General features: G+C 39.8%; 3 protein-coding genes and 1 long non-coding RNA gene across 5 annotated transcripts in view; all 4 read right to left on the bottom strand.

The window, feature by feature from the left end:
- Window positions 1–3,989, bottom strand: part of ube2f (ubiquitin-conjugating enzyme E2F (putative)) — a 50,468-nt gene extending 46,479 nt beyond the window's left edge. Inside the window, exons 1-4 of one of the 2 annotated variants that reach the window (XM_085249083.1) lie at window positions 3,945–3,989; window positions 3,586–3,657; window positions 3,358–3,490; window positions 330–514 (exon numbers count right to left, since the gene is read on the bottom strand). In XM_085249083.1, the coding sequence (XP_085105209.1) occupies window positions 330–444 (115 nt within the window). In that variant the 5' untranslated portion in view covers window positions 445–514; window positions 3,358–3,490; window positions 3,586–3,657; window positions 3,945–3,989. The other variant, XM_085249082.1, reaches the window with a different exon arrangement.
- A 4,007-nt stretch (window positions 3,990–7,996) lies between these two features.
- On the bottom strand, window positions 7,997–11,862 carry LOC146557260 (uncharacterized). The gene is made up of 4 exons (XR_014889026.1): window positions 11,050–11,862; window positions 10,542–10,692; window positions 10,085–10,170; window positions 7,997–9,483 (listed from the first exon to the last, which is right to left on the bottom strand). It is a non-coding gene; the product is annotated as an uncharacterized LOC146557260 (long non-coding RNA).
- A 3,904-nt stretch (window positions 11,863–15,766) lies between these two features.
- Window positions 15,767–20,050, bottom strand: LOC146557259 (putative methyltransferase DDB_G0268948). The gene is made up of 6 exons (XM_085249724.1): window positions 19,751–20,050; window positions 19,495–19,655; window positions 19,008–19,224; window positions 18,088–18,191; window positions 17,667–17,804; window positions 15,767–17,418 (listed from the first exon to the last, which is right to left on the bottom strand). The coding sequence occupies exons 1-6, from the start codon at window positions 19,859–19,861 to the stop codon at window positions 17,322–17,324; spliced, it is 828 nt and encodes a 275-aa protein (XP_085105850.1). The 5' UTR covers window positions 19,862–20,050; the 3' UTR covers window positions 15,767–17,321.
- A 1,530-nt stretch (window positions 20,051–21,580) lies between these two features.
- Window positions 21,581–25,205, bottom strand: LOC146557258 (putative methyltransferase DDB_G0268948). Its single transcript, XM_085249725.1, has 6 exons — window positions 24,672–25,205; window positions 24,414–24,574; window positions 23,836–24,052; window positions 22,209–22,309; window positions 21,839–21,976; window positions 21,581–21,745 (listed from the first exon to the last, which is right to left on the bottom strand). The coding sequence occupies exons 1-6, from the start codon at window positions 24,780–24,782 to the stop codon at window positions 21,655–21,657; spliced, it is 819 nt and encodes a 272-aa protein (XP_085105851.1). The 5' UTR covers window positions 24,783–25,205; the 3' UTR covers window positions 21,581–21,654.
- Window positions 25,206–27,636: the final 2,431 nt, after the last annotated feature.

Genomic DNA, 27,636 nt, shown 5'->3' with positions numbered 1-27,636 from the left:
TTAAAAACATTAGTAAATTAGCCTCAAGGAGCATCCCTAATATTCATGGCGCTCTGCACAGTGAATGTTTTGTCTCTGTGGTCAGAGCCAGAGAGAGAGAGCTAACATAGAAGTGACTCTCACCCTAACCAGTGAGCACAAATGCTGGGACAGACTCCAGCCACTCCGTCAAGCTAAGATGGAGAAACAGTTAAGAAGAAGGAAGGAAGGATGGATTATATTCACAAGAGGAAAACTGTTGCAACCTTGTTGAAATCTAGTTTTGTTCCTGTAATAAAAAAGGGAAACTGAAACTGAAAAATGGACCAAATTATAAAATACCCGGGTACCTTTGGTAAGGAGGCGGTCTCTGATTGAGACCCTGTGGGTGGAGTCTGAGGCTCCGGAGGCACGGCCTGTCTTTCCTCCGTCTTCTTTCTTCAGCTTACTGGCCAACGTGAGCATGGCTACGCTGATGTGATATGACTGTCAAAACCACGGTGCACCGTGCTGCAATGCACTGCTGCTCAAATGCCTGCAAACAACACAGAGCATACAGAATAAAATGCTCAGTTACACCATACTGCATAACACACAGATGCAGAGGCATTATAAGGTAGTGATACAGCAGTCAAATAATCCTGAATTACACGAGGGAGTCTGTGTTTTCATTACAAATAGATATTTCTACCACTTCCTTTAACTGTTCTCATTAGGGGTCGCCACAGCAGATAATCTCCCTCCCCATATCCCAGCATCCTCCACTGTCACACCAACCCTCTGCATGTCTTCCTTCAATACATCCATAAACCACCTCACAGCTCCATATTTAACATCCATTGGACAATATACCCATTGCCCCTCCTCTGTACATGTCCAAATCAGCTCATCAACTTTGACTCCAACCTGATGTGTGCCTCTCATGAACTCATTTCTAATCTTGTCCATTTTGGTCACCTGCAATAAAAATTTGCCACCTCCAGGCTGGCCTTCTGTCTAATTGTCAGTGCCACCATGTCAAGCTACACATCCTAGCAGGTCTCACTACCATCTTGTAAAACTTCCCTTTTATTCCTGCAGCTCTCCTGTCACAAATTACCCCTGACATCCATCTCCACCCACTCCACTCCACCTGCACTCACTTCTTCATCTCTCTTGTGGACTGTCTGTTGCACTGAATGGCTGACCCCCCCCCCCCCCCCCCCCCCCCCGTTTAAACTCATCTACCTTCATCACCTCTGCTCCTTCACCTCTCATTCACATGTATTCTGTCTTGCTTCTACTGACTTTCATTCCTCCTCTTGAGACCATAGCTTCACCTCTCCAGGCTCTCTTCCACTTGATCCCTACTCTCACTACAGACCACAGTCATCTGCAATCATCACAGTCCATCAGTGGATGGTCAGCCTGTCCATCACCACTGCAAACAAGAAGATCCCTGAAGTAAACTCACCCGACCTTGAACCCATCTGTCACTCCTACTGCACACCTCACCACCATCACGCTGACCTCATACAGGTCCTGCACCACCCTTATATCCTTCTTTGCCAATCCTCACTTCCTCATGCAGCACCACAGTTCCTCTCTGGACACCCTATCATATGCTTCACGTAGAACATTAAAGACTTAGTGAAGCTCCTTCTGACCTTATCTATACTTCCCCATCAACACTCTCAAAACAAGTATCACATCTGTAGTAACGTCACTTGTTAATTGCAGTTATTCAAACATTCACACTGGTTTCCTCCCACAATCTAAAATTGAGGACAAAAATTCAAAACTTCTCATGTAACTGTGGTTTAAAACATAATGCAATGCTGTTACAATTATGCACATACAGGTAACACAGAGAATAGAGAGGCGCAAACACACAGACCATAGCTCTTTCAAGGTAAATTGCATCAAAGGCAAACAGTAAGAAGTCTCTATTTTTTCACAGAAAATTAGTACTACTACATATCACATACATTACTACAACTACTGTGAAAAAATGATTTTAAACTCGTTCATTTTTAATCCATCTTAATTGCAACTCATAAGCAATTCATCTGCAATTCCAAATGATGTGCAGAGACGTGCTGAAAAAGTTTTGAATTATAGATATGTTAAATATTATTTCCTGCACAATCATGCTTTTGATCTCGTAGCTATCATCTGGTTGCAGAGAAGGTGTGAATTTAGTGTGAATTTAATGCGGGGGGATTCAAATGTAACTCAAAAACAAGATCTAGTATTGAGCACCGCAACACAACATTTCCATCAACAGAAGGAAATCTCACTGCACACATTCCTTCTGTGTGATAAGCAGGTTGCTGAGTCAAGACATCACGGAGTGTTACATTTCTTGCAGGATCACTACTCGTACAGTACAGTCCACAGTCAGTCAAGGGCTGGAAGTTTTCATGATGAGAAAACAGATGGACCTTGAATCCAGGAACACAGATATACTGTAAACAAACAGTGTCTGAGGCCGAATGTGACCCTGACTGTTAAGGGTATATCATCAGTGGGGCATACAGAGGACAGCACTGGCTTGCTGTCAGTTGGTCTATCTTACCTTTTTCCTGACAGGTTACATTTTTTATCTGGAACATCATGAGACATTGCACATGCAATATTTGTCCTCCGCTCTCATCTGACATCAGACTCAATCTTTATGGTCTTTTGAAAACATCATGTGCCACGGCGCTCTTACTGTGATACTGCTTCACAGACAGCGCAGGCTGCAGCTCTCGGTCAGTGTGAATCCAGTCTGAGCGATGTGGGAAGCAGAGACTAAAGGTATCAACTATCAGCGGACCGTGAAATGTGTGTCACTGCGCCTGAGTCAAGGCCCACCTGCCTCAGCTGTCACTCACTGCTGCACCTCCTTGACACATAGCACCTGGATGCCGGTCAAACAGTAAGCAGGCAACATATGACACATCTGTCAGGCCTACCGCAGTTCCAGCGATCAGCGCAACTGAAAATGTTCCCTAAATCCCAAACTTCCCCAAAACCCAAACCCAACGTGACCCAAACTAGAAGGAGTCGGCTCCCTTCTTATAACACCCAAACCAAACAGAGGTGTAGTACACGAGTTAAACCTTTGTGCAGAGCTGAAAGTGCTTCAAACACATTCAGGACTCGTACTAAAACTTTTCAGAGTGAAGTCACTGCCTCGTCTCCGAGCTGTGGGCTGCTGTGTTACCGTAAAATAACAACAACAAATGGCTCACACCGCTCAGCACGGCTAGCTGGACACTATGCCCAAGCTCATACGCAGCCTCGGCTCGGGGTTATTCCTCTCTAAACGCAGATGGGAGCAGCTGTACAGCTGAAAGTTGCCCGCAAAGTCTGTGTGCTAACTGCTGTTAGCCTGTGTGTGATCTGTGTTACCTGCTGTCTCAGAGCTAGCGCTCCGCGCTACACCATAATCAGCCGCCCCTCCTCTGCTCGGGCCGCAGTCTGCAACTCCAGCCGAGACTCGTAGCAGCTCCGTGCGCCTGTAAATAACCTCAAAAATGACGCCCTGGAGGCACGAAATGGATATGAACTGATTTAGGAATCAGCTGTCAGAACTTCGCTCCGGTGTCATGGGCAACGGAAGTGCAGTGGGTAGTTTACCTTACTGCTGTCCGTGTAGACAGTGCAGCTGATAAATAGTTCCGCAGGGCAGCAGCCGTCTTCTCGTCCATTCTAGTAAGTTCCAGTTTAAAATGGGTAGTAGACGATATGATTATTTAAAAAATTAATTACAGAAATAATTTAACATTACATTGGTATATTATTTGTACATTTGTACGTGCATTTCGTGCCAGTGCCAGTGTGTGAATGTGTGAATGACTGAATGTAGTGTAAAGCGCTTTGGGGTCCTATGGACTAGAAAAGCGCTATACAAATGCAGGCCATTTACCATTTACCATTTCATTTATGTCATTAACTACAGCAGCATTTCTTTGTCATGTTGAAAAACTGAGACGTACATTTTAAAAGTGTATGTCTTTTTTCTTATATTGAGATCGTCCAGGGATTCATTGTGCAATTAAACCAGGGCTGCCCAATCCCAGTCCTCGAGAGCTACTATCCTGCAGCTTTTAGATGCATCCCTACTCCAACACAGCTGAATCAAATGAATGGCTTGTTATCAGGCCTTTGCCAAACACGATGGCATGCTGAAGAGGTAATCAAACCATTTGATTCAGCTGTGTTGGAGTAGGGATGCATCTAAAAGCTGCAGGACGGTAGCTCTCGAGGACCGGGATTGGGCACCCCTGAGTTAAGCTAAAGATCAGAGTGGGCTGTAGTTTGAGTTTGATACTGTTTCTCTAAAAGGATTTGGACATGAGTAAAATGTTTCCACTTATATATAAACACACAAATAATGTATGTTTATATATAATTATGAGCTGCATGTAACCAGATACAGTGGAGCAAAAAAGTATTTAGTCAGCCACCGATTGTGCAAGTTCGCCCACTTAAAATGATGACAGAGGTCAGTAATTTGCACCAGAGGTACACTTCAACTGTGAGAGACAGAATGTGAAAAAAAAAATCCATGAATTCACATGGTAGGATTTGTAAAGAATTTATTTGTAAATCAGGGTGGAAAATAAGTATTTGGTCACCTCAAACAAGGAAAATCTCTGGCTCTCACAGACCTGTAACGTCTTCTGTAAGAAGCTTTTCTGTCCCCCACTCGTTACCTGTATGAATGGCACCTGTTTGAACTCATCATCTGTATAAAAGACACCTGTCCACAGCCTCAAACAGTCAGACTCCAAACGCCGCCATGGCCAAGACCAATGAGCTTTCGAAGGACACCAGGAAAAGTATTGTAGACCTGCACCAGACTGGGAAGAGTGAATCTACAATAGGCAAGCAGCTTGGTGTGAAAAAATCAACTGTGGGAGCAATCATCAGAAAATGGAAGACATACAAGACCACTGATAATCTCCCTCGATCTGGGGCTCCACGCAAGATCTCATCCCGTGGGGTCAAAATGATCATGAGAACGGTGAGCAAAGATCCCAGAACCACACGGGGGGACCTGGTGAATGACCTGCAGAGAGCTGGGACCAAAGTAACAAAGGTCACCATCAGTAACACACTACAAGGGCAGGGAATCAAATCCCGCAGTGCCAGACGTGTTCCGCTGCTGAAGCCAGTGCATGTCCAGGCCCGTCTGAAGTTTGCCAGAGAGCACATGGATGATACAGCAGAGGATTGGGAGAATGTCATGTGGTCAGATGAAACCAAAGTAGAACCTTTTGGTATAAACTCAACTCGTCGTGTTTGGAGGAAGAAGAATACTGAGTTGCATCCCAAGAACACCATACCTACTGTGAAGCATGGGGGTGGAAACATCATGCTATGGGGCTGTTTTTCTGCCAAGGGGACAGGACGACTGATCCGTGTTAAGGACAGAATGAATGGGGCCATGTATCGTGAGATTTTGAGCCAAAACCTCCTTCCATCAGTGAGAACTTTGAAGATGAAATGAGGCTGGGTCTTCCAACATGACAATGATCCAAAACACACCGCCCGGGCAACAAAGGAGTGGCTCCGTAAGAAGCATTTGAAAGTCCTGGAGTGGCCTAGCCAGTCTCCAGACCTCAACCCCATAGAAAATCTGTGGCGGGAGTTGAAAGTCCGTGTTGCTCGGCGACAGCCCCAAAACATCACTGCTCTCGAGAAGATCTGCATGGAGGAATGGGCCAAAATACCAGCTACTGTGTGTGCAAACCTGGTAAAGACCTATAGTAAACGTTTGACCTCTGTTATTGCCAACAAAGGTTATGTTACAAAGTATTGAGTTGTATTTTTGTTATTGACCAAATACTTATTTTCCACCCTGATTTACGAATAAATTCTTTACAAATCCTACCATGTGGATTCATGGATTTTTTTTTTTTCACATTCTGTCTCTCACAGTTGAAGTATCTTGCATGTACAAGATACATTTAAAGGGTTTGAAAAATGTAAATTCAAGAGAAGAAAGAAAAGGAGAAATGTTGTAGACAAAGAGGAGTAAATGCAGTCATGTGACCAATGGGAAACTAGGACACGGTGCAGTTCTGTGGATTGAGTGAAACAGTGGAGCATCTTTGATCAACATATGTAAAATATCAGTAAGTAAAAGAAAACACTGAACAAAAGTGGAGAAACACACGAGTGCAAGTGAATAGTTTCAATATGTGTTTGTTGATACAAACAGCTGCAGTCTTTTTATGAGGAGGCTGGAATCACTTACACTCGGGCCATGTGGATAATTAAATACACGTACAGGTCCTTCTGCAGTATTAATCTGGTTGAAGTCTGGACTTTGCAGCACTGGATGCCCCGCTTTTCACTCTAGAATACTTTAGCATACGGAGGCGCTCGTGGTCGAATCAGTTGCTGCAAGGTTCCCAGGGACTGTCCTTGCAAAGCAAGCCCAAATCATCACCCTCTCAGCACTGGGCTTGACACTTGGTATGAGGTGTTTGTGCTGATGAGTTGTGTTTGTTTTTCCACATGCGGTGTTATGTTATAGGCAAACATCTCCATTTTGATCTCATCTGTCTAAAGCAAATTTGGGTTTGTTCAGAAGCAACTGAAAGATGAGGCTTTCTCCTTGTAACCCTTTCAAATATTATTTGGTCTTTTTCTAATTTTAATGTAATGAACTTTAATGTTTAAGAACTGTGCAAACAATGTACAAAGCCGCAAATAAATCTTTGCCCCACAACATCCAGAACTTGTTCCAAATAAGACAAAATACTCATGACCTGAGAGGAATCCTTATGTTCAGCAAGCCAGTAGGGACAAATGTAAACTATCACAGCATTACAGTCACATGAGTTAGTGTGTAGAACACCTGTACAGATGAAATCAAGACAAGTACATCAATACACAAATTCACACGATTGTTTAAAAATAATAAATTGCATGAATATAGGAAATATTCCTCTCAGTGACTGAGTTGTCTCACTGTGCTCTATTGAAGCCTTGACCTCCTTTTTATAGATCAAAGCCAGAGTAACCCAAGCTTCAAGCGCTCATTAAGGTATTTGTAACATAGATATAAAATAAGCTCAGAGATTAAGCAGGTGTTAACCACAGCGTGCTTAGTTTATGTAAAAATGTAGTTTGTTATTGTTTTGGTTTAAGTGCTAAAATTGTTTTATGTGTGTATGTTTATGTGTTGTATATGAGTGCAGACTTGTATATAGTTAAACATGTATGGATCATATAATGTCAAATTCTGAATATGGATTTGTAAGCAATAAAAGTTGAAATATGGGGGTAGGAACAGGAAAAGTGTAGACTTCATCCTACTCTGAGCATGCTCATTCTGTAGACATAGATATATACATGAAACATCTATCTATCTATCTATCTATCTATCTATCTATCTATCTATCTATCTATCTATCTATCTATCTATCTATCTATCTATCTATCTATCTATCTATCTATCTATCTATCTATCTGTGAAGGTGTTCTCTTGCATTGCTGTGCAGGGCAAAGGCTCATAAATTCAAACGTTAGGATGAAGAAGCATCTATGTGTGAAATGAAAACCTCCTGTTTGCCATGTCAACACAAACACACTCAGAAATATAAACCGGAGTATTTGCTGTTTGACAGAACAGCACATTCTTCTTGGAGCAAACCCAGTTCGCCCTAAAGTATTTGGACAAAACTGTTCATTCACTCAGCCAGTTGAACAAGGAACGAGGGTGGTGCTGTCACTGTAAACAAGCACATGCTCTTGACTGACCCGTCTGATTAGATAAGGGTCTTAAAACAGGAGGGGCGTATTAATCTTGCAGCGGGTGCGCATTCTGTTTTTCATCTACATGTGTTTAGACAGGTGTTGGCCATCAGGCTTTCTGGCCAAAGGACTAACCCCGTGACTGTGTTACGTTCACTTCCTCGCTTCACACAATGCGTTTGTTATTCGGAGGATGTCCAGTAACAACAAAGCGTACATCTGTATTTATTTGTGGGAGTGTTGGTGCTTCATTGTACACTGAAAAAAATATGTTGTTGGATTTACTTAATTCAATGGTGGACATTTGTTGCACACAGATGTTTTGCTTCGGCAGCAACTTAAACAATTGAGTTAAATTAACACAATTTATTCATGTTCAATAAACCTGTGCAATTTGTGTTGATAAAATGTGACTTAAACATGTTTTGATGAAGTAATTTGAGCTCTTGGAATATTTTAATCCTTCACAATTTTCTCACGTTATCCCAACACGATTCAATAACTTTTACCCAATACTACTTGGTCACTTAAATACTACATGTTATCTTCAAATTACATTTTGCTATTATATTCTAGTATCAAATACACAATTTTCAAATGGAGGCCTTATAACAGATTGTATTGTTCTCTTCCAAGATGGTTGCTGGCATCCACCAGTAACCTTTCAAAACAAAATGTCTAATTTCACTGCATTGACAGTAGGTAAAGAATTAAACTGACATTACTCCTCCACTGAATCTATATAAATCAACAGTTAAATAATGTCAGTTCTTCCGTGTTCTCTGGAATCAATCACAGTAAAGAAATTAGACTGTTTCTTTTGAAAAATGTTGGGAAAGAACAAATCAAAACATTCTATTTAAGGCCTCTGACATCAAGATTCAGTTAAACAACAATTATAACTAAACAATTTGAGGTAATGTTAGTTTCCATTAACATTAAATTAGGTTACTGAATTGGCAAACACCTTCCTATTAACACCTCCCATTTTACCCCAATAACTAAAGAAATTAGCACTTGCAGGTCAAAACCTTTATTCAAGAGACGCAAAAATAACATTGATACAGTGACTGTCAAAAATTACAGCACTGATCATACTGTGACATCTTGGTTCAAAACAGCACACTTAGAAATATTCAACGTTCTTTACTTCAACTGAATGAAATTGAAAATACCATTTCACACGACCCATATGGGATATTTAGACTGTATAACTGTTCACGCTACATCTCTTCACTAGTAAAAGAAAGAAAAAATACAAAGACAAATTTAAAAATGCTGCCAAACAGACAAACAGAACTTGTACAGAGCAAAAGGAAAAACAAACAACAAAAAAAACGGCTTGTCCTCATGGCAGTTGCAGAGTATATAAAAATGAACCCTGCGATCTGTTCCTGGAATTGAGCTTCAAAAATGCAGCAGAACAAGTGTGAGATTTAAATGTCCTCTCACCTAGAGCTGGTCACCTCACATGCATAACAGTGAGCTTCGTTGCAGGAGCAGTTTTGTCTTAGTTGTGAGCTTTTCTTGAGAGCTGAGTTGCATCCAACTCCATTACCACCCTTTGAATCACCTCAAAAGTGTAGCAGAGTTGTGATGGGTAACTCATGTTGAAGGAATAAAAAAGGTCCAAACAGCATGGCTACTGCAAAGGTCACATTATCCAGATCTTGAAGAACAACATCAGAAAAGTCATTGCCTGGCGCATCTCTGGAGACAGATGTTCATTGTGGTTTTCTCAATCTGTGCAGTGGCCTCAGTCAAGTCCTGGTTAAACACAAAACATTTCTTTAAGATTCCTTTTTAAACTCATCTCTTTTGAATCTACCAGTTCTAATGTTAGAGTAATTTAAACCAATGCAAGCAACATAGTAAATAGCTATAGCCAAAGAGTGGCCTGCCATGCTGCCATTCATGGTCTAACAGAGTTTCTAAGAGAGGGTGAAAAACATAATAATTTCAAATGCTTTACATTAGTTTTTGTTAGAAAGACACCGGCCCATCAGAAATCCAGGTTATGTCACTCAGAAGATGTTAGAATTTAGACTTTCAGCCCCACAATTTGGTTAGCTGTTGGTCAGTTGGTCTTTTTTTTTTTTTTCAAACAAAAGCTAATGTAAATATTGGGGGGATTTTTCTTTGTTCACTAGAATGACAAATTTAAAGTTTTTTCACACTGATGTGACCCCTAATACAGGGGTGGGGGTGGGGCCTCAAGGGCCGGCGGCCGAGTTCACTACCAGGCCTCATGTGAACTTCAAATTATTAAAGAGGACTACTGGTCCTAACCAGTCCAATGAGGATCAAGTGGATAACTAAATGCATTTTTAAATGTTGCAAAGCCACAATCTACTCATAAAACACTCACCATGAACTCCTGCACCAAGATGTTGCAATTGTCTTTCACACAGATGCGGAGCACTTTGATGAGGGACTCCGAGCATTAATGTCATCCTAAAGTATTATAACAAAGAAAACAGAGATTTGTGAACTTTTCAGTAGCACAGAAGAAAATGATCCCAGACAAAAACTCTTGACTTTTTAAACCAGTCAACATGCAACACCAGCATCTACAAAGCAATATCAAAAGTTCCTGTTTGACATCAACTTTATGGATATATCGTTTCCAGAACATTTATTTTTTAAAAAAGATAAATTTTTCTCAGTGGGCCAGTAAATGCATGACGAAAATTATGGCATCCTTTTAGTGGAATCAGTACTCACAGGTAATAGTTGACGGTTTCAATGGATGTAGCATAAAAATCTTTTACTGACCTAATGCAATACATATACACTTTGTAGTTAAAGAATTTTAAAGTTCTTACTGTCATAATGGCAGCTACATCCATTAGCTTTGTGCCCTGTTCCCCCGATCACTTTGCAAACACTTTCAGCAGACTGCCAGAGAGAAACTCAGCTCCGTCAGAAACCTTGACTGTATGCATGGTTGGGATGCATTGGAATGCTGCATTTCATCTGAAATGACATAAAATTATTTTGAAATAACAGCAGGCACTGTGCTTGGTTAATCAGTAATGTTTTGTTGAATAAAAACTGTGTTTCCAGATCTTATGGGATTAAAAAAATCCAAAGATGTTTGTTTCTGATTTGCAACCCAACAACCCACAAGTTACAACCTCATTTCAGTTCAAGTGTGCATTAATGCGAGTCCAGTAATCACCTTTCTGGCAATACATACAGGTATAAGATAAACCTATGGCAGATTTTGGATCTCTCAGTTGTATTAATAGGGTGAGTATGCATGCACCTAATAATTATAAAAAACCTATTATAATTAAGTTACAGAAACGAAAATAGAATATACTTTCTTACCATAACACCTTGAACCCACAATCCATCAGCTGACTCCTGGTGAAATGCAGAATAGAGGTCGTCTCTCAATATGCAGCAAAAAAAAACAAAAACAAAAAGAAAAGGACAGCAGGTGAGGGCAGGAGGGGTAGGGATGTAAGCTAGCATAATGCCGCTGATGATATTAGCTAAAGCTGTTCAATGTCCAAAATCTCACTAACACCACGGTGCAGTAAATACACAATGTAACTGAAGAGTCAGTTGGCAAATCTATTCACACAGAAAACCAAATTATGTTATGAGTGCCTCGTAATTAGGTTTAATGTGATATTACGGCTCTTGTGCCAAAGACAAATTCAAATGAAAAAGCGCCAATTCTTTGACAACAGATAAAACAGCAAATAAGCTAACGGCTCTTTTTTAGCATGTTACATGGCGACACTCTAGACGTTTAACTACATTTGGCTGAAATATGGTAAAAATTAATTCAAAAAATCAAGACATACCAAAAACATAGAGTTGGCTGCTCGACTTGACTGAGATGGATGCCTTTTTTAAACCAGGATCCAAAGCCCGCGAGATGAAATCACGCGTGGTTTCACGAGATTTAACGTTGCTATCTTATTAACTTACTTCACCTGAACATGATATGAACAATTTAATACACCCTTTCTGCATATCATGTAGTTTTTACACTATATAGTTACATTTAACTTTAAAACATGAGGCAATTGTGTTAAATACATGCAAGATGCTTACATAAATCCAAGAGATGGCCAGTCCCTTTTTTTCAGTGTAGAGATCGAGAACCAAAGTAAATAAGTAAATATTTATAATTAATAGTGCAAAAATTACACTCGAACCCCGAGCAAATAAATACTCTCATAAATCAATGAGAGTTTTAGCCTAAAGAGAGAGCGAGAGATCAAGAACACAGACTAAAGAAATAGACAAATTAGACTTTCTGTCCTTAAATGACCCCAATCCAGTACTGAAAATCAAGACATTTACTAAAATTATGTATACTGTCACGTCAGGGCCTCAGAGATCAAAACAGACTAAAGAGGGGGATTTAAAACAAAGTTTGTTACTTTCATACCCAAAGGAGGAAATTAACTGACAGAAGTGCCCCTTAAGGAATTTCTGAGTTCTGTTTATCTTTTCAGAAACATCTTGAAATTGAAATGTTTAATTAGCTTCTGTCAGCTTTGATGTCTGAAGCCCATCGGTGCCTTGGAAAGTATTCAGCCCAAGTGAAAAAAACAGTCTCATAGAAACGTATTAGGATTTATCTTCTGCTGCTATGTTGTCTACAAGCCGGTGGCTCTGGATTGTCCTTGAAGGCAGATCTTTAATCTTCGTTTCCCTTCCGTGACTCAGATTCAGTCACGCTGCTTGGAAAATATTACACAAGTTATTATTTTATAACTCTAACCGACTGAAGCTGTGTGCGCTCCTCACAGTGCATGTGCTATTTTGAAGTACTCACTTGATTTAATGTCACAGTAATTTGACATTTTAAGTCGAGCTGTGGAGACTGCTAACTGCTTTTGGTGACTTTATTATCAAGTTACAGCAAAACTAATGAGTTCCAGCTTTAAACCACAGGATTACATTTCCATGTAATTATTCACTTCCGAGCCAGCTTCATTACACAGCTGCCTTGAAAGTAAACAAAAACAATCTGCTATATTTATTTATTTATTCCTAAAATTTACAAGCAAGTTCATACAGTACAAAATCAGCTGAATGGAATTTCAGTGTATTTTATTTGAAATTACAACGTGATTATATTTACCTACCAGTACGTGCAGATAGTACCCTACAATAAGTAAAAAGTCAAGTTTTTACACAACACAAAGAAATTATTATACTATCGGCCAATTTCAGCAGCTTCTAAGTACAGAGTAAGCAAAAAAGAACAAATAAACATAGAATATCCATCATGCACATCAATATAAGGAAGATTAAAAACTATTTTAATAAATAACGATGTAAAAAGGTAAGTCACTCAATAATATGGCTCCACAGCGTACTTATAATGTAGGATGGGGAAATATTGCTTGTTTTCTGCAAAATTTATGCAACACTTAAAATGACTGTATATTTTAAGTATTTCTTTGGTGACAATTTGCAGGTCACCTAAATAATGTAAATACAGTTAAACTGTTATTGGTACTTTATTAAACCACTGTATGTTATGTGCTTGTATCCAAGGACAACGGCTCTTTGTTATTTCTAATTCATTTTCTAACTGGCACAATAAACATCTGTAGTTTATGGGTGAACCAAAGATTTGCTCATATTTTTTCAGAAACCAAAGTACAGAATAAAAAGAAAAAATAGTTTTAACAAAGATTTTTCTTAAATGTCCCCAGAAGTACCCCTGGTTACTCTGAATGCACAATAAAGTCATGTCTGGCTGTCAATTCAGATCACACTGCGACTGCAGCAGCAGTGACATCAGCCCCAGAGGCTCCAGTCTTAATCATGCAGAAACAAAAAGTTACACTTGGGGCTTTGCTCTCCCCACTGGACCAAATGACCCAGATGTTGGCACAGTGTCCACTCAGTTTAAAGGAAAATGTATCCACAAGAACATGAGTAATGCTTGTGATATCATTTTTATACCGTTATTATGTCTGTTGCAAACTTGCTATTATCAGCTAGGTTCTATCAAAAATCTGTTACTATTGTGTGAGACAAAACAATCCATCCTTGTTTGATTCAGGGAACAGAGGTTTTACAGAGCACAGTGCAGACAGGATGCCAGTCCATCTCTGCGCTAACACTTACACCGATTAGGTGTAATGCTCTGACCGCTGCAGGTGAACTGAATGACACTGATTATCTCTTCATCATGGTACCTGTTAGTGGGTGGACTATATCAGGGAGCAGGAGAACATTTTGTCTTCAAAGTTGATGTTGGAAGCTGGAAAAACGGTGAGTTTTGAGTTTGACAAAAGGCCAAACTGTGATGTTAGATGACTGGATCACAACCACAGCCCTGCTCCTGGTTTATAGGGATCGATCAAAAGTGGTCCACGGAAGGAACAGTGGTAATCCAGTGACGGGTCATGGACCACCAAGGTTCATGGATGCACATGAGGATTTAAGGTCTGATCCGACAGACGAGCTTCTGTGGCTCAAAGTTAAAAAAAAAACAACAACAACAAAAAACAAAACGTTTGTGCTGATTCTGATGGAAAAGTGTCTGAACACACAGAAGATCAGAGTTTAGCTGCAGATCAGTCATGCTTATACCTGATGGTAAATACAGACAGCCATCAACCTTGCTGCCTTTTCATTCAGACTAATTTATGTGTGAAATGTAGAAGAATGTTATGAGCTGAAATTCCCTGCAGTAGTGATTCCTGAGCAGAGTAAGAGATGTAGCTTAGTGCTACCAGAGAATGTGTATCAGGCTCAAATTTGTCATGTCAGAAAAAGGCATACCTTTTGTGTCAAACCCATTACAAGCAATCCACCTTTACTCATGTACCATTAGATGTGGTGTTATTGTTGTAGGTGAGCTTTAGGAATATGCGACGTGACAGGGCAAAGCGCTGAAAGAAGAATTGTGTCAAAAAGTAGACCCTGATGGAAGTATTTGGTCATGCTGTCCTCGGGCATGCGGGAAGCTGATGTGTAATGTGCAGTGTTTGCAAGTACCAGAAAACACTGAGTCACGAGAGGACTGTTTGTGCTTGTGTTCATTTTACGATGTATGCTCTACAAAATTATTTCTGTTATTAATATCCTTGCTTTGGTTTTTAATGCATAACATTGAAGACTGCACAGATGGAAACACGTGTTTAGCAGACACATCAGACATGCTCACTGTTTGACAGAATATCTCAGTTGGTTTGAAGTTGCTCCAGCACATTCTGCAGAATTCAATGAGAGTTACTATCAGAGCCTGGCGTCTCTGACGTAAAGCACAGAGTTTTCAGTCACAAATCACCGCACACGTGCGCTGACGAAACTAAAACTCTCCTTGAGCCCCTTTGCTTCTGTTTGATCATTGTATAGGGATGGAGGAGGATGCAAATGAGCTCTTGCTCATATTTGTATATTCAAATATTTGCTTATTCAAACTCTGGGCTGCCTCTTTTTTCCTTTCCTTCAGGCTCGTCTGTGGTGGTGTTCCCTTGAGTCCTACCCATCTCATCCTCCTCTTCTTCTGCAGGTCTTTGTTTTGCTTTTTCCTACAGGTCATTGCAGATCAAGTTAGACCAGTAAGTCTTCAAAATGTTCCTTAGACAGCTGCTGATGAAGGTCTGTGAGCCTTTCTCAGCTTCCTATGTTCTGCACCACAGAGCAAAACTGATTTAAGATCAGAGTTGAAGATTCTGATCTTGGTTTGTTTGTGTTCTTGACTTCCAGGTGGTCCTCAAATTATTCTCAGCTTTCACATTATTTTTAATCATTTCCCATTAAAATCAGAAACTGTTACATAGACACCGACTGTGCCCAAAGATGTGGAGTCTGCAGAGATGCATGCACAGAGTACCCCATTGTGCAAAGATGTAATTCAAAAGCAGATCAATAAAAATAAATCCCTTCAAGCTGACTTTCTGCTAAGCTTTGTCAGCAGCCTGACAGAACAGATGTGATTTCAAAGGACAGACAGCTATTGATTTCCTTCCATATCTTTAGATAATAGCAGGGTGCTTATAATGAGATCTGAATGGAGCCCATGCACTTGAAACATCAGAGAGAAAGGAGGACGCAGATGTGCCGTAGTAAATTGTTGTATTTAATACATGAAAGTAATATTATTTACAACTATTATTCTATCATAGTTTAAATCAGCTGTAGCCTTCACTACATTAATTACATTAAGCAGTAAAAAACTGCAATAATGTTCAAAGGAAACTAAAAAGTTAAAGGTAAAAAAAATCATTTAAAAATCCAGAAATTGGAAGAAGAAAATCAAAAAGCACCGGGAAGTGAGAATGTCATGTTTTTCACTATTTAACAGATTTTGTTAGATACTTCTGCCTGGTCAGAGGAGGAAGACAAGAAGATACTGTAAAAATAAAATGATATAGAGTGAAACAAAATGTAGGTAACTACATATTTTGAGGATGTCCTGTCAGGTTAAAGAGGTTAAAGGTTAAAGCAGACCAACTTCAGATTAGGCAAACATGCTTACTTGGCCCTCCTGAGTCAAACCATGATCTCAAGTCATGCCAGCAGCAACAAGTGGCACTCTAATGTTTAACACTCCTGCACTGCCAGTACTATAATGTGTTTATAATAAAGGCCCTCAGTTAGAAAGTCAGGGTTTGAGAACAAAATTGAGGCTATTTTAAGCATAACAAACATGACAAAGTTACTCTTAGCTCAGTAAAGACAAGAATACAAAAGGATTAGTCTGGAGAACAAGCCCATAAATCCACTGTGGTCTGTAATGGGATGAGGGCCCTGAGAAGTTCAAAGGTTTTCTAAAGCCCTGTAGACAAGAGTGATACAAGGTCATAGAGAACTGTTAAGAAGCAATAGCAACTCCAACCCCTTGTGATAGTTAAGGAAATTCTATTTTTTTTCACTGAGATTCTGAGCAAACAAATTTAAGAGAAGCTGCGATGAACTTTCAAAGACTGAAGGTTGAAAATGGCCCAAGCACACCGACATTAAGGTAACAGGGGCTTCATTTACATCTCCTCCTGGGCAATGAAGCCAAGCAGACACTGATAATGGTGATGATGAAGAAACCAAGGACACAGCAGTCGGGTTTTAATGGTGGTGCTTTGCCAGACTTACAAAACCCTGATCGGAATGGTCTCAGTCATCAGTAGAACATTGATCAATGGCTCCCTCTAGTGGCAACTTATGAAACACCATGAAGGCTTCACATGTTTCTGAGAATTTACTAAAGCAATCTGATGCAAACACTGAGTATATAATTCTGTGCTTATTGGGAAAAGTGCGTATTCAGCAGATAATATCTGCACAACCTTTCTGTGCAACTTCTCTATGAAAAGGCTGGTTTTATAAAAGCTGGATTATTAAGTGTGATGATGAATATCACTCTTATGTTTGTACGGTAAATGTACACACGTGACTAATTTTAGTTAAAATACAGGAAATAAATTATGTAATTAAAGCATTATATAGCACTATTTGTTTCTGAGCTTGTCCTAAATTTTGAGTATCAAAGAGATACATTTGTGCACAGAGAAACTGAAGGGAAAACAAAAACAGGACATGTTTTCTACTGGATCCTTAATTAGGTTCATTTTTGTTGTTTAAAATAATAATAATAATAATAATGGAGGAGACAGGTGTCAGGCTTCCTGTGGTTTGCAGGCCAAAAGGTAGAAATACTTGACAGCCACCACCACCTCTGTCTCTGCAGAGGTCACCTTCATTACAGACATCAGCCTATGCAGAGAAACACAGGAAGCAGAGCGCATGATAATTCAGCTAGAGGGACTCGTTTAGACAACAACGAATGCCAGTCTTACACCTATAATTGTGGTTTTTCCACTGACATTATTATCACCCACAAAACCTGCTGACATGTTTGTCATGTTACTGTATGTAATAGATTTTAACACTGAGGAACATTAAACTGTCAAAACACATTATTGTCATTATGACACATATACACCGTGAAGGTCCCGGTTCACCTCTGACAGATGTCCTGGGAGAGTCTGGAGGCCTCCTGCGGGTCGTCTCTCAGCAGAGCCTGATAGCTGGAGAAAGACTCCACCAGCCCCATGTAGCTGGACAGAGGCATGGTCTTTCTGTCCCACAAACACTCCTGCCTGTAACACAAAATACACTCGCGGCATGAACGCAGTCAGTGGAGAGAGAGAGAGATAAATAAAATACCCATCAGACATGCCAAGGGGATTTTTTTTTTAAAGTGGATGCTGAACATTAAAATAGCTAAAGTGATATTTTTATTTATTTATTTTTTAAATGTTACAAATTATAAAGTACACAACATGTATATGCTGGAAAGAATTAAAACGTCTGTTACATAAGTAATGGTGGTCTGCTGCGAAAATTCCATATTAAGAAACAATTAGAGTTAGGATTATTTACCATTCCTTGTGAGGGTAGGGAATAGTTTCTAAGGCCTCCCGGTACAAGTTAATAGAGCTCACTCCAAGGTGGGGGCTGTGGTACGGCTGCAACGCTGCATAAAACTGGCAAATCCAACAGAAAAGGCCATGAGAAGTATTTATTATGAATTTGTTAATAATATTACAAAGAGCATCAATCAGACATAACTCGGTAATATTCAAGTTATGATAACTATGAGCTGTGTGTTACAGTCCACTCAAAGTTGGTGCACCTCACTCATCAACTCAAACAACTGCACCCCTCAGCTCAGGCTGTTTTACCAGAAACGCCCTCTAGATGGCAACGCACATCATCTTAGTTTCTTAACAACAAAGTAATCCAAACTCTGTGTCCTTATGTTTGCACTGCACCAAGTGCTGTTTCTCTGGATGATGTGGCAATGAACCTGGTGCATAAAACTCCACCGAAAGCAGAGAGGAGATGCTTCCTTTATTATTATTTATCATCTTTTGGCTGTTTTTTGAAAGCGCCGTTATTCACCGCTCACATTCCTATAAAATAACATCTGAGTGGCACACAAACCCTCCTTCCTTATATATTTATTAGTTAAGGTGGACTTTTTTTTACCCTCTAAAACAGACTTTAAACACAGGAACATCTAATCCTTTTTACATAAATCTTTTCTGTAAGAATTATTTAGTTTAAATGTAACTATTTTAACTGAAATCACCTTCCTGGACATGAATATGAGGCTTGAATAATGTTTAGTCTTAAAGAAAAGAGTTATTTTAGTAATCATATTGACTTTGTGGTGTATAAGTGAGCACTCAAGAATTTTTCCAGAAATGGTTTTGCTGCATTACTTTAAAATCCACTAGACTATAAACAGTGGTAATGAAAACACAGCAGTCTATTCTAGGTGGATATTATGCGAGCACCTCTTTGCAGACTTGATTTAGTGAGTGTGAGCAGCAGTCGGCGTAGCTGAGCTCCATGTCAATGGTGTAGTTGAGCAAGGCTAAGCAGCCGTGGGGCTTCAGGACCCTGTGGACCTCTTCGAGAAAGCGTGGCCTGTCAAACCAGTGGAAGGCAGACATGGCCGTCACCAGGTCCACTGAGCTGTCAGCGAGTGGCAGCTCCTCGGCACCACACTGTCTGAAGATGAAAGAGGAACAAAGGCCAAGTGAAACTTTTGACTGACTGCAGGATCATTTTTCAGAATGTTTATGCAGGACTTCTGAAAACACGTAGCTCGCGGCAGAACAATGTAACCCCTGTCCTGTGAAGGCTGGTCATGCTGTGAGGCTTACATTAAGGAACATTCTCCTACTAGAACAGAACAAATGATGTGGCATTAACTGTGGTATTTTATTTTTTTACAGGCACGAGTTTTGATGAATTCTGACTTGTTTGGTCTTTTCTTACTTGTACGTGATGTTCGGCTCTTTGGCGTGCTGCAAAGCCACTTCCAGCTGGGCGGGACTCACGTCAGTGCCCACCACAGAGGCAAAGTGTCTGGCCAGCAGCAGAGTGCCCTGTCCTGAGCCGCAGCCCACGTCAACTGCCAGCTCAAAGGGCCGACCTTTCTGACAAAATATTCAACATGTTAACGCGCTGTAAATGTTTGATGGCAGTTTACAGTGGAAAGGATTCTCGAAGGAGAAGCATTTGTCACACTTACATGTTTTTCCAGGAAGTCGAGCACGTGTTGAAATAGATGACCTGATGGAGAGATCCTGTACCTCCAGTAGGAAGAAGCATGCTGCTTACCTTCAAACAGGCGGTAGGCCATGATGAGCTGAAGCCTTCTCAAACAGCTGAACCAGCATCAGTTTAAGTAATAAGTTACCTAATGTGGTGTTGTTGTTTTTTTGTCTGTGTATCTTTCTTTTTGATCAGATAAGAGAAGTGAAACTCTACACTCCACTGTGAGAATCAGCAGTAAGTCACAAACACAAAGAAAGACACACAGTGGAGTGGGAGGTCCCACTCCTGCCAAAACCTGCTTTGCTTCATAATTAGAGCCTTTTAAAGAGACAGTCTTTTTTTATACTCCTATTTTTTGCTTGTTGTTATAATAATGTTGTTGTTTTCTTCTTTCCCTACATAGAAGGGTGTAGATAGTAGAAACTATCTACACCCTCATTTATCTTAACTGCACTACTGTATAGCTCTGTGTAAATAATCATTCTACATTCGATAATCTTTAATCCTACAATTGTTTACCACTTGCATAGTTCCCATTTCTGTATAGCTGTATATCTCAGATTTCTGTAAAGTTATTTATTTCATATTCTGTATAGTTTTTCATATTTATATCCTGTTCATAACTTGTACTCACTACAGCCTGTACATACTTATAGTTATAGAATATTCACAACATACTTCATACCGTGTACATTATAACATACCATAATAGACCCATTTCTGTAATATACTCACATATCTATATTATTGCTAATATATATTGTAATATATCTATATCACTAAAGCACTTCTGGATGGATGCAAACTGCATTTCGTTGCCCTGTACCTGTGCATGTGCAATGACAATAAAGTTCAATTCTATTCTATTCTATTCTAATTCTATAATACTGATTTCTAATATTCTAAATGTCAAAATTAAGCCATGATATTAACATTAAACTGAAATCTGGGTCAAGCTCAAAAGCGCTGTGTGAGAAAAGGGTTAGATTACGGGTCATGTGATGGTATGTGCTCCCGTCAGAACCAATAAAAACTCCTGTTTGTGTGTGTGTGTGTGTGTGTGTGTGTGTGTTACAGCTAAAGTGGAGTCTTTCAGTATTTCCTGTACCAAAAGTTTAAATGTCACCTACAACACATTTTATTTTGCAAGGAAACATAATGGCTTCCTCTTTTCCCACGTGTTAGGTACCTTTAGAAGAATGGATTACGTTCATGAAAAAACCTCCAAGGAAGTAATTATGATGAACTTCAGCGATATCTTTTCTTGAGAGATTTACAGTTACTTAGCAAAATACATTTGGCACAGAGAGTTAATCTTGACCCCATTCGGCCACTTTAAGTTGTAAAGTTTTAAGAGTACCCACTGGGATAGGCTCCAACCCCACCATGAGAAGTGGAAACGAGGGGATGGATGGATTTTACACTACACCTAAATAATACCTACACTAAGACATATCTATTGATTCTGACAGTTCATTATGTGAAAAATCTCTTAAATTGATTTCCGAGTGATAATGACAGCTATTCTTTCAGCTGGAACATCAGATTAACTATTGGAAATATTAAGGAAGGGGCACTGATATGGTTACAATAAGAGGACAGGCCACCCACAATATCAAGACCGTTGACAGACTCATCTAAGCACCCACCCACCTCCACCCCCTGACGTGACACAGCTGGTTAATCTTCAATTCTTTCTTTCCACTTATGTAACCTGTGACTGTGCATGTCAGACACCGGTTATTCACTTCAAAATGAAACATGTGTCCAGTTCAAGAAAATCAGTAAAACACAGAATCTGCTGATAAAAACATGGTTTATTTAGAACAACAGGTTTATGTATCTCACAGTGATATTCACTGAATGTTGAAGTGTTGATTAATGTGGTTTGCAGGCCAGGATGCAGTAATAATCCAGTTCAAGTTCCACTTCAGTGTCAGGAGACGTGACTCCCATCTCTTGAAGGAACCTGTAAGAAGATCAGTGACACCAAAAAGTGTGAGTCAGATCACAATAACAGGCACGGGCCAGTTAAATATCTGAATTTGTGTGTGCAGGTGACCTCCTCTCAGTGTTGGACAGCAGCTCTTCAGCACCTTTGGGGTCTTTCAGAGCGTAGGTTTGGAACATGGACCAGCTTTGCATGAAACCCACCAGATGCCTCACTGAGATCAAGGACTTTGCTTGAAAACAATCAATCCTGTCGGATCAGTAAAATAATACAATGAATCTGATGAAAAAGCACCAATAATGTCTCCTATAAGGCACAAGATTAGTTTTACACACAGCTGAAAAAAACATTCCAGCCTAAGTTTGTATTGTTGGCAGTGAGTTTCCTCTGAAGCAACAAGTTAATGCTGTTTTTGTGCTTAAGCGGTTTTTATTTAACCATCACAGAGGTAGCATAAAGACAGGGATGTGTTTGTGTTTACCTCTCTTTATCTGGAAAGGGGATGGCAGAGTACAGCGGGTCCAGCTTACCGTCAGCTACAGCTACTGGGTTGCTCATGTAGGGCTGCAGCGCCTGCTTCACCTGGAAGTGAGTTCATAGAGGTGTGAGATGTTACTGCACCATTTGTTATGTGACTGTCTGCAAAAGCTGTCAAAGTAGTACATCTCTAAAAAGACAAACAAATGATACATTAAAGCAGTGAATGGTGGAACTGCTGCAAATAGTGACTTTACAAAAATATGAGATTCTCAAAACAGTCAGTACCCAGTATTATTCTTCAACAAGAGACATTTACCAAAGTACAAACATTTTAAAATAAAAAGTTATGCAGTTTATAACAGAGAGAAGGCTTAGCTGTAGTGTTCGATTTTGTTAAGAGACAGAATTGCTGGCTCTTTCCCCAAGCCTTTAGTCAACGCTACATTAGGCAAACTATATTTAGTTGGGTGTTCCACCTTAAAAGCCAGTCCAGTGCTGGCTGCTGTGTTTGTCTTGGTGTTTATCATTTTTGTCTTTAATTTTAAATTGCTGTACACTTCACTTTTATTGTTATTATACATCTTATCTATCTGTACATCTCTATTTATAGATCTATATATGTTTGTGTTTGCCTCTGAGTGGATGCAATCATGTGGCACACGGGTCACAAATCACAACACAACTTTGCTGCTTTTATTTTTAAGTAACTACTTTTTTTTAAAATGTATGTAGATGTGCACAAAGGAATGCACCGTCACTGTTCCTGAAAGTTTCTAGCCCCGAGAGATGTCACAGTGACAAAAGAAAGACTGATGTAAATACTTCTAAGTATTTACTGAAGTCAGAAGTAAAGCTGTGTGGTTCGTTTGTGGAAAGCAGATTTCTGTGGTGAAAGATTACAGTTTGAATCATCATGAATGAGACTAAACACAGTGAAATACAAGAACTTCATGGAAGCCGAGCAGGAACAGGGATCTGAAACTCTTCTTGGAAAGCAACAAAAGCAGCGTTTTTGCACCAGGTTTTGTCAGCGCTAAAAATTAACCACGTTGCTGATGTTGAAACTGAGATAATTAACTTCACAGACAGTTTGTTGCACTTTGATTCGCTACAGATAGATTACTTCAGGACAGTATCAGTGCTCGAGTTTTATTCTTCTCTCACATAAAGACACGTGCTCGGAAGATGTTTGAATCCACCTTCACATGTGAACAAACACTGTCAGTGATGACGTTTAACAAAACTAGACACAGATCCTCAGTCACAGCACTGAATCTGACTCTAAACAGACCAGATTTCTCTCACTGAACATGAAAATATACTGAAAAACTGCAGCTGAAGTAATTAAACTTCAAGAAAATTTACAAATGACGCTTTGTATGAAGTGAAAAGAACTGGCATTTTGCAAAAAAGTGTTCTTTGTCACATTCATGAGCTGATTCTGTCTCAGACGCTGCAGGCTCTTTGGCAAAGTCGATGTTTGATTGCCAAGGTGATGATGCTCATGCACACATGGATGTTTGAGTAGAACAGGACACTTTCAGGGAGAGATCCAGGAGCACTGAAAGGAATCCAACGGTGCACATGGGAATGGACTAACACTACTCTGATTATCAGTCTGCACCTACCTCTTCATAGATGTTTTTGAGCCTGTCTCCACAGTTCTGGTAGATGGGTTTGGTGTTATAATCGCTGAAGCCCAGCAGAGCCATGCAGCCTCTGGGTTTCAAGACCCGAGCTGCCTCTGCCAGAAACCTCGACTGATCAAACCAGTGCGCTGCTGAAGCTGCCGTCAGCAGGTCTACAGATCCATCTGAAAATGGAAGCTCCTCTGCTGTCCCCTTTCTGCAAATGCAACAGACACAATACACAACCTGCCCATGTAAAGGGATCCTTCTACCTAGTCAGCTAAAAGCTGATCAGCTTGATAATACTCAGGAAAATATATTGCGGTGAAACATGAAGGAAGTACTCAACAAGTGATTTACAATAGAAATGTTCCTCAAGCTGTGGACTTGGCAGTTATAAGAGAAATGTGGACATGGTCTTGAAAGAACAGTTTGACATTAAGAAAACTTTTATTTACTTTCTTGCTGTGAGCCAGATAAGAAGGCAGATACCGCCCATGGCATGATATTGCAAATCACTTGCTCGAAGTACTTTACTGTACACACTCCTACAGGCTGCAGCCCGGAAGCTCTCCTACCTGTACGTGATGTTGGGGTGCCCTGGCACAGCTCTAGCCTCTTCCACTTGACACTCACTGATGTCAAGACCCACTACTTCCTTGAAGTGCGGTGCCAGTAGACGTGAATTCTGTCCCGTTCCACATCCCAGATCCACCGCCAGCTCATGTGGCTGTCCCTTCTGGAGTTGCAGAAAGGAGTTTGCTACTTTTTAATGTCTTTCCTTAGGAAAGGCCTTCATATGTGAAGATAATTTGCACATTATATTTTAAGCATACCTTTTTATCTAAGTACTGAATAATAATATCCTTGAGCCCTGCTGGAGGTGTAAAGCGATACTTTTGGTAGATGGAAGCATGATCCTTCCCTTCAAAGAGCCGGTATGCCATGGAGTTGCCTTTTCACTCTTCTCTTTACAACTGCGGCCTTTTAATCTGGGCTGTAAAGCAGCCTTCTTTGTGGAGCAAAGTTCGCCCGTATTGCCCTTCAGCCTCCTGTTTGACTTTAATTGCTTTTCTGTTAATAAAGCTTCTGCATGTCTTCTCTTGTCTTCTTGCTACAGTCTCTGTTAGAGCTGCTTTCTGTCCGGACACACACTGGACTCCTGTTTTTTCCTGCACTGACGTTTTTCCACATTAATCAAAGCATTAACAGGAAAAAAAATCACTGAACTGAAGCTGCAGTCTCAAACATGAGAGCAGAGATACGTTTAAAACACTGAGGGAAGAAAAGCAGAAAGTAAAACCGATGAAGAAAAAATGCTTCTTACGAGTTGAAAGGTGTCTCTGAAGCCAGGAACTAAACTCAGCTGCAGATTTGCTAACAGTGCACAACAGGGGCAGGGCCTCTTACTTAACCCTTTCATGGGACAATTTCTACAGACTGTACTGTCTCATACTGGAACATTAACAAAATAGAAAAGTGGAGAACACACTACAGTTTTAGTCACTGTATTGCATGATTTCAAGTGAGAACGCAAAACATACTTATGATTTTTATTATTATTTTTCCTGTCACCCATTTTACTGTACGATGGCACTTAATACCCCAAATTCCTTACAGTATGTCTTCAAGATATACAGTTAAAAAAAAGGTTTATCTTAGCAAAGGACACCTGGCTATGATTATATTATAGCCGACTGCTGTGATAAAATGCTTTGTCATAACCTCGACCAAGCAGGTTATGTTTTTGAGTGTCTGTGTCATACAGGATAGTTTTGAATGAAACTTTGTAGGAGTGTAAAGTTATGTTAACAATCCAGTAATAATTCATCAGTGTGTTCAAGCTCCAGTTAATGATTTATTGGTTAAAAATTGCCAAAAGGCCTCGTAAAAATATCATGTCACATTTGACCTCTGACCTCTGCTTTAAGGTCAATAGATTCATCTGATGGTCAAAGTGAGAAAAATGCATTATAAAAGGTATTTAAGACTATGTTTCTTACTGTCATTATTTGCATTAACAACATATTGATATGTAGGGAATGATATATGAGGATTCTAAATATCACTTTGGACCTCTGACCTCTTCTTCAAGATCACATAAGGTCAAACTTTCAGAAAATGTCTTTTGCTTTGCTTAAAATTCTACTAACTTTGTTTGTGCTGGCAACATTTAGGACTTTAGAATCTTATTTGGGAATTTTGTTTCTACCCCAAAATGTGCTATATCTTCATAGAAAGTATTGCACAGTACAGTAAGATATTATACAAGTTATTCATATTCAGTTATTTAAAAATTAATACCCATTACCAACGCCGACATAATGTTCATATAGTCAAAGTAAACATCTGTCATGCTTCCTTTATCTGACATTTACTACACTACAAACAAAACAAAACAAAAGGAACATATACAGTATTAGTAGTAGTAACACTGTTCCCTTAAAGGTAAATACTGCTATGGGCCCTTTTATGCATATACAGTGTAGCATAAACGTATGGAATAGAGTTTATGACTGCTGCCATCATAGAGTCTCACAAACATGTTCATTAGGTCAGTCAGCTGGTTTCACTCTATGTTTGTCATAATTTGCGATCTTCTCTTGACCACTTACACTGAAAAACATCTTTGTTTTGATTTGGTAACCCAGCACAGCCCTCTGGGCGTTGCAAAGTGTGTATAATTGCTCTTGTGGGATAATGAAGGTAATGACCTGTTGACCATTTCCAACTTGAGCAGTGAGCCATCCCATGGGTTCTCATTACTTTCAGCCTCATCAAACATTGAACCAGGAGATGAATTAAACGTTATTTGACTACAGCTCACCCAAGTTCACTTTACTGACACTAATCACCCAAGCTCTGTGTTTTGGCACCTAAGGCAGATACACGTGGGGGTTCATGGCCGTGATGGGCATCTAGAAGGGCCGAGGGACTCACGCAATTCTTTTCAGTGTCCTTGCATCATTCATGCCCCTGTGTGTGTTTTTGATAAGTTGTTTTAAACGTTTGAAATTAAACAGATTTTGTCTGTCCTATAAATCCTTCATGCATGTGAATCCATCTTTAGTATTCCATTATGCATCACTCTATCCACCTAAATACACATACAGGGAGTTAAAAGTAAGGACCTGAGACCTCAAATGTGATTTGGAATATTGAACCCGATAAGTCCTTCCCAAATAAGCATCATCAGTTATTTCAGCCCAGTTATCCCAAAACAACATAATATATGTTTACTGCTGTCCACCATTTCAGAAGATCAAAAGTAATTGTTTACTGTAGTTGTGTTTAAATAGTAGTTGTGTTTTTAAAATGTGGAATAAAGTCCCAGACAAAGATTACTGAACATCAGCCTTGAGAGGCTCTGTCAGGCCTTTACTTTTGTTTTAATACCTGAAAATGTTCTGTGAGGTTGAGTTCAGGTGACTGACTTGGCCATTGAAAAACATCTATTATTTACTTTCACAGTATGCATATAGTATAGTCTGTAAACGCTTATCCTGCTGAGATCATGAGCTGTTCCTTCCTTTGTCTACATTTTTCTTTTTTCAATCATGTATAAATTCATCTTGGTTTCAGAATTGAAACCAAAACGTGCTAAAGCAATAATTTTTTGCATATCACGCACTCAACTTGTCCCAGGCCGCGGTTTCCTTCCACTTTGGAAAAATCGCATAAAAACCGCTGGCAACAACAAAAACATTACAATCCACAAACACGTTTTGCTGATTTGATCAGCTGCTCATGGCACTTCCTACATTGGAATAAACGTCATCGCATTGTGACAGCACACATCAG

The sequence above is a fragment of the Mchenga conophoros genome, linkage group LG16 (genome assembly GCF_057382185.1).
Source record: "Mchenga conophoros isolate Kocher_MC1m ecotype Shallow Benthic linkage group LG16, M_conophoros_male_GT1.1, whole genome shotgun sequence".
Classification (NCBI taxonomy): Eukaryota; Metazoa; Chordata; class Actinopteri; order Cichliformes; family Cichlidae; genus Mchenga; species Mchenga conophoros.
This window is presented reverse-complemented; position numbering and strand designations above follow the sequence as displayed.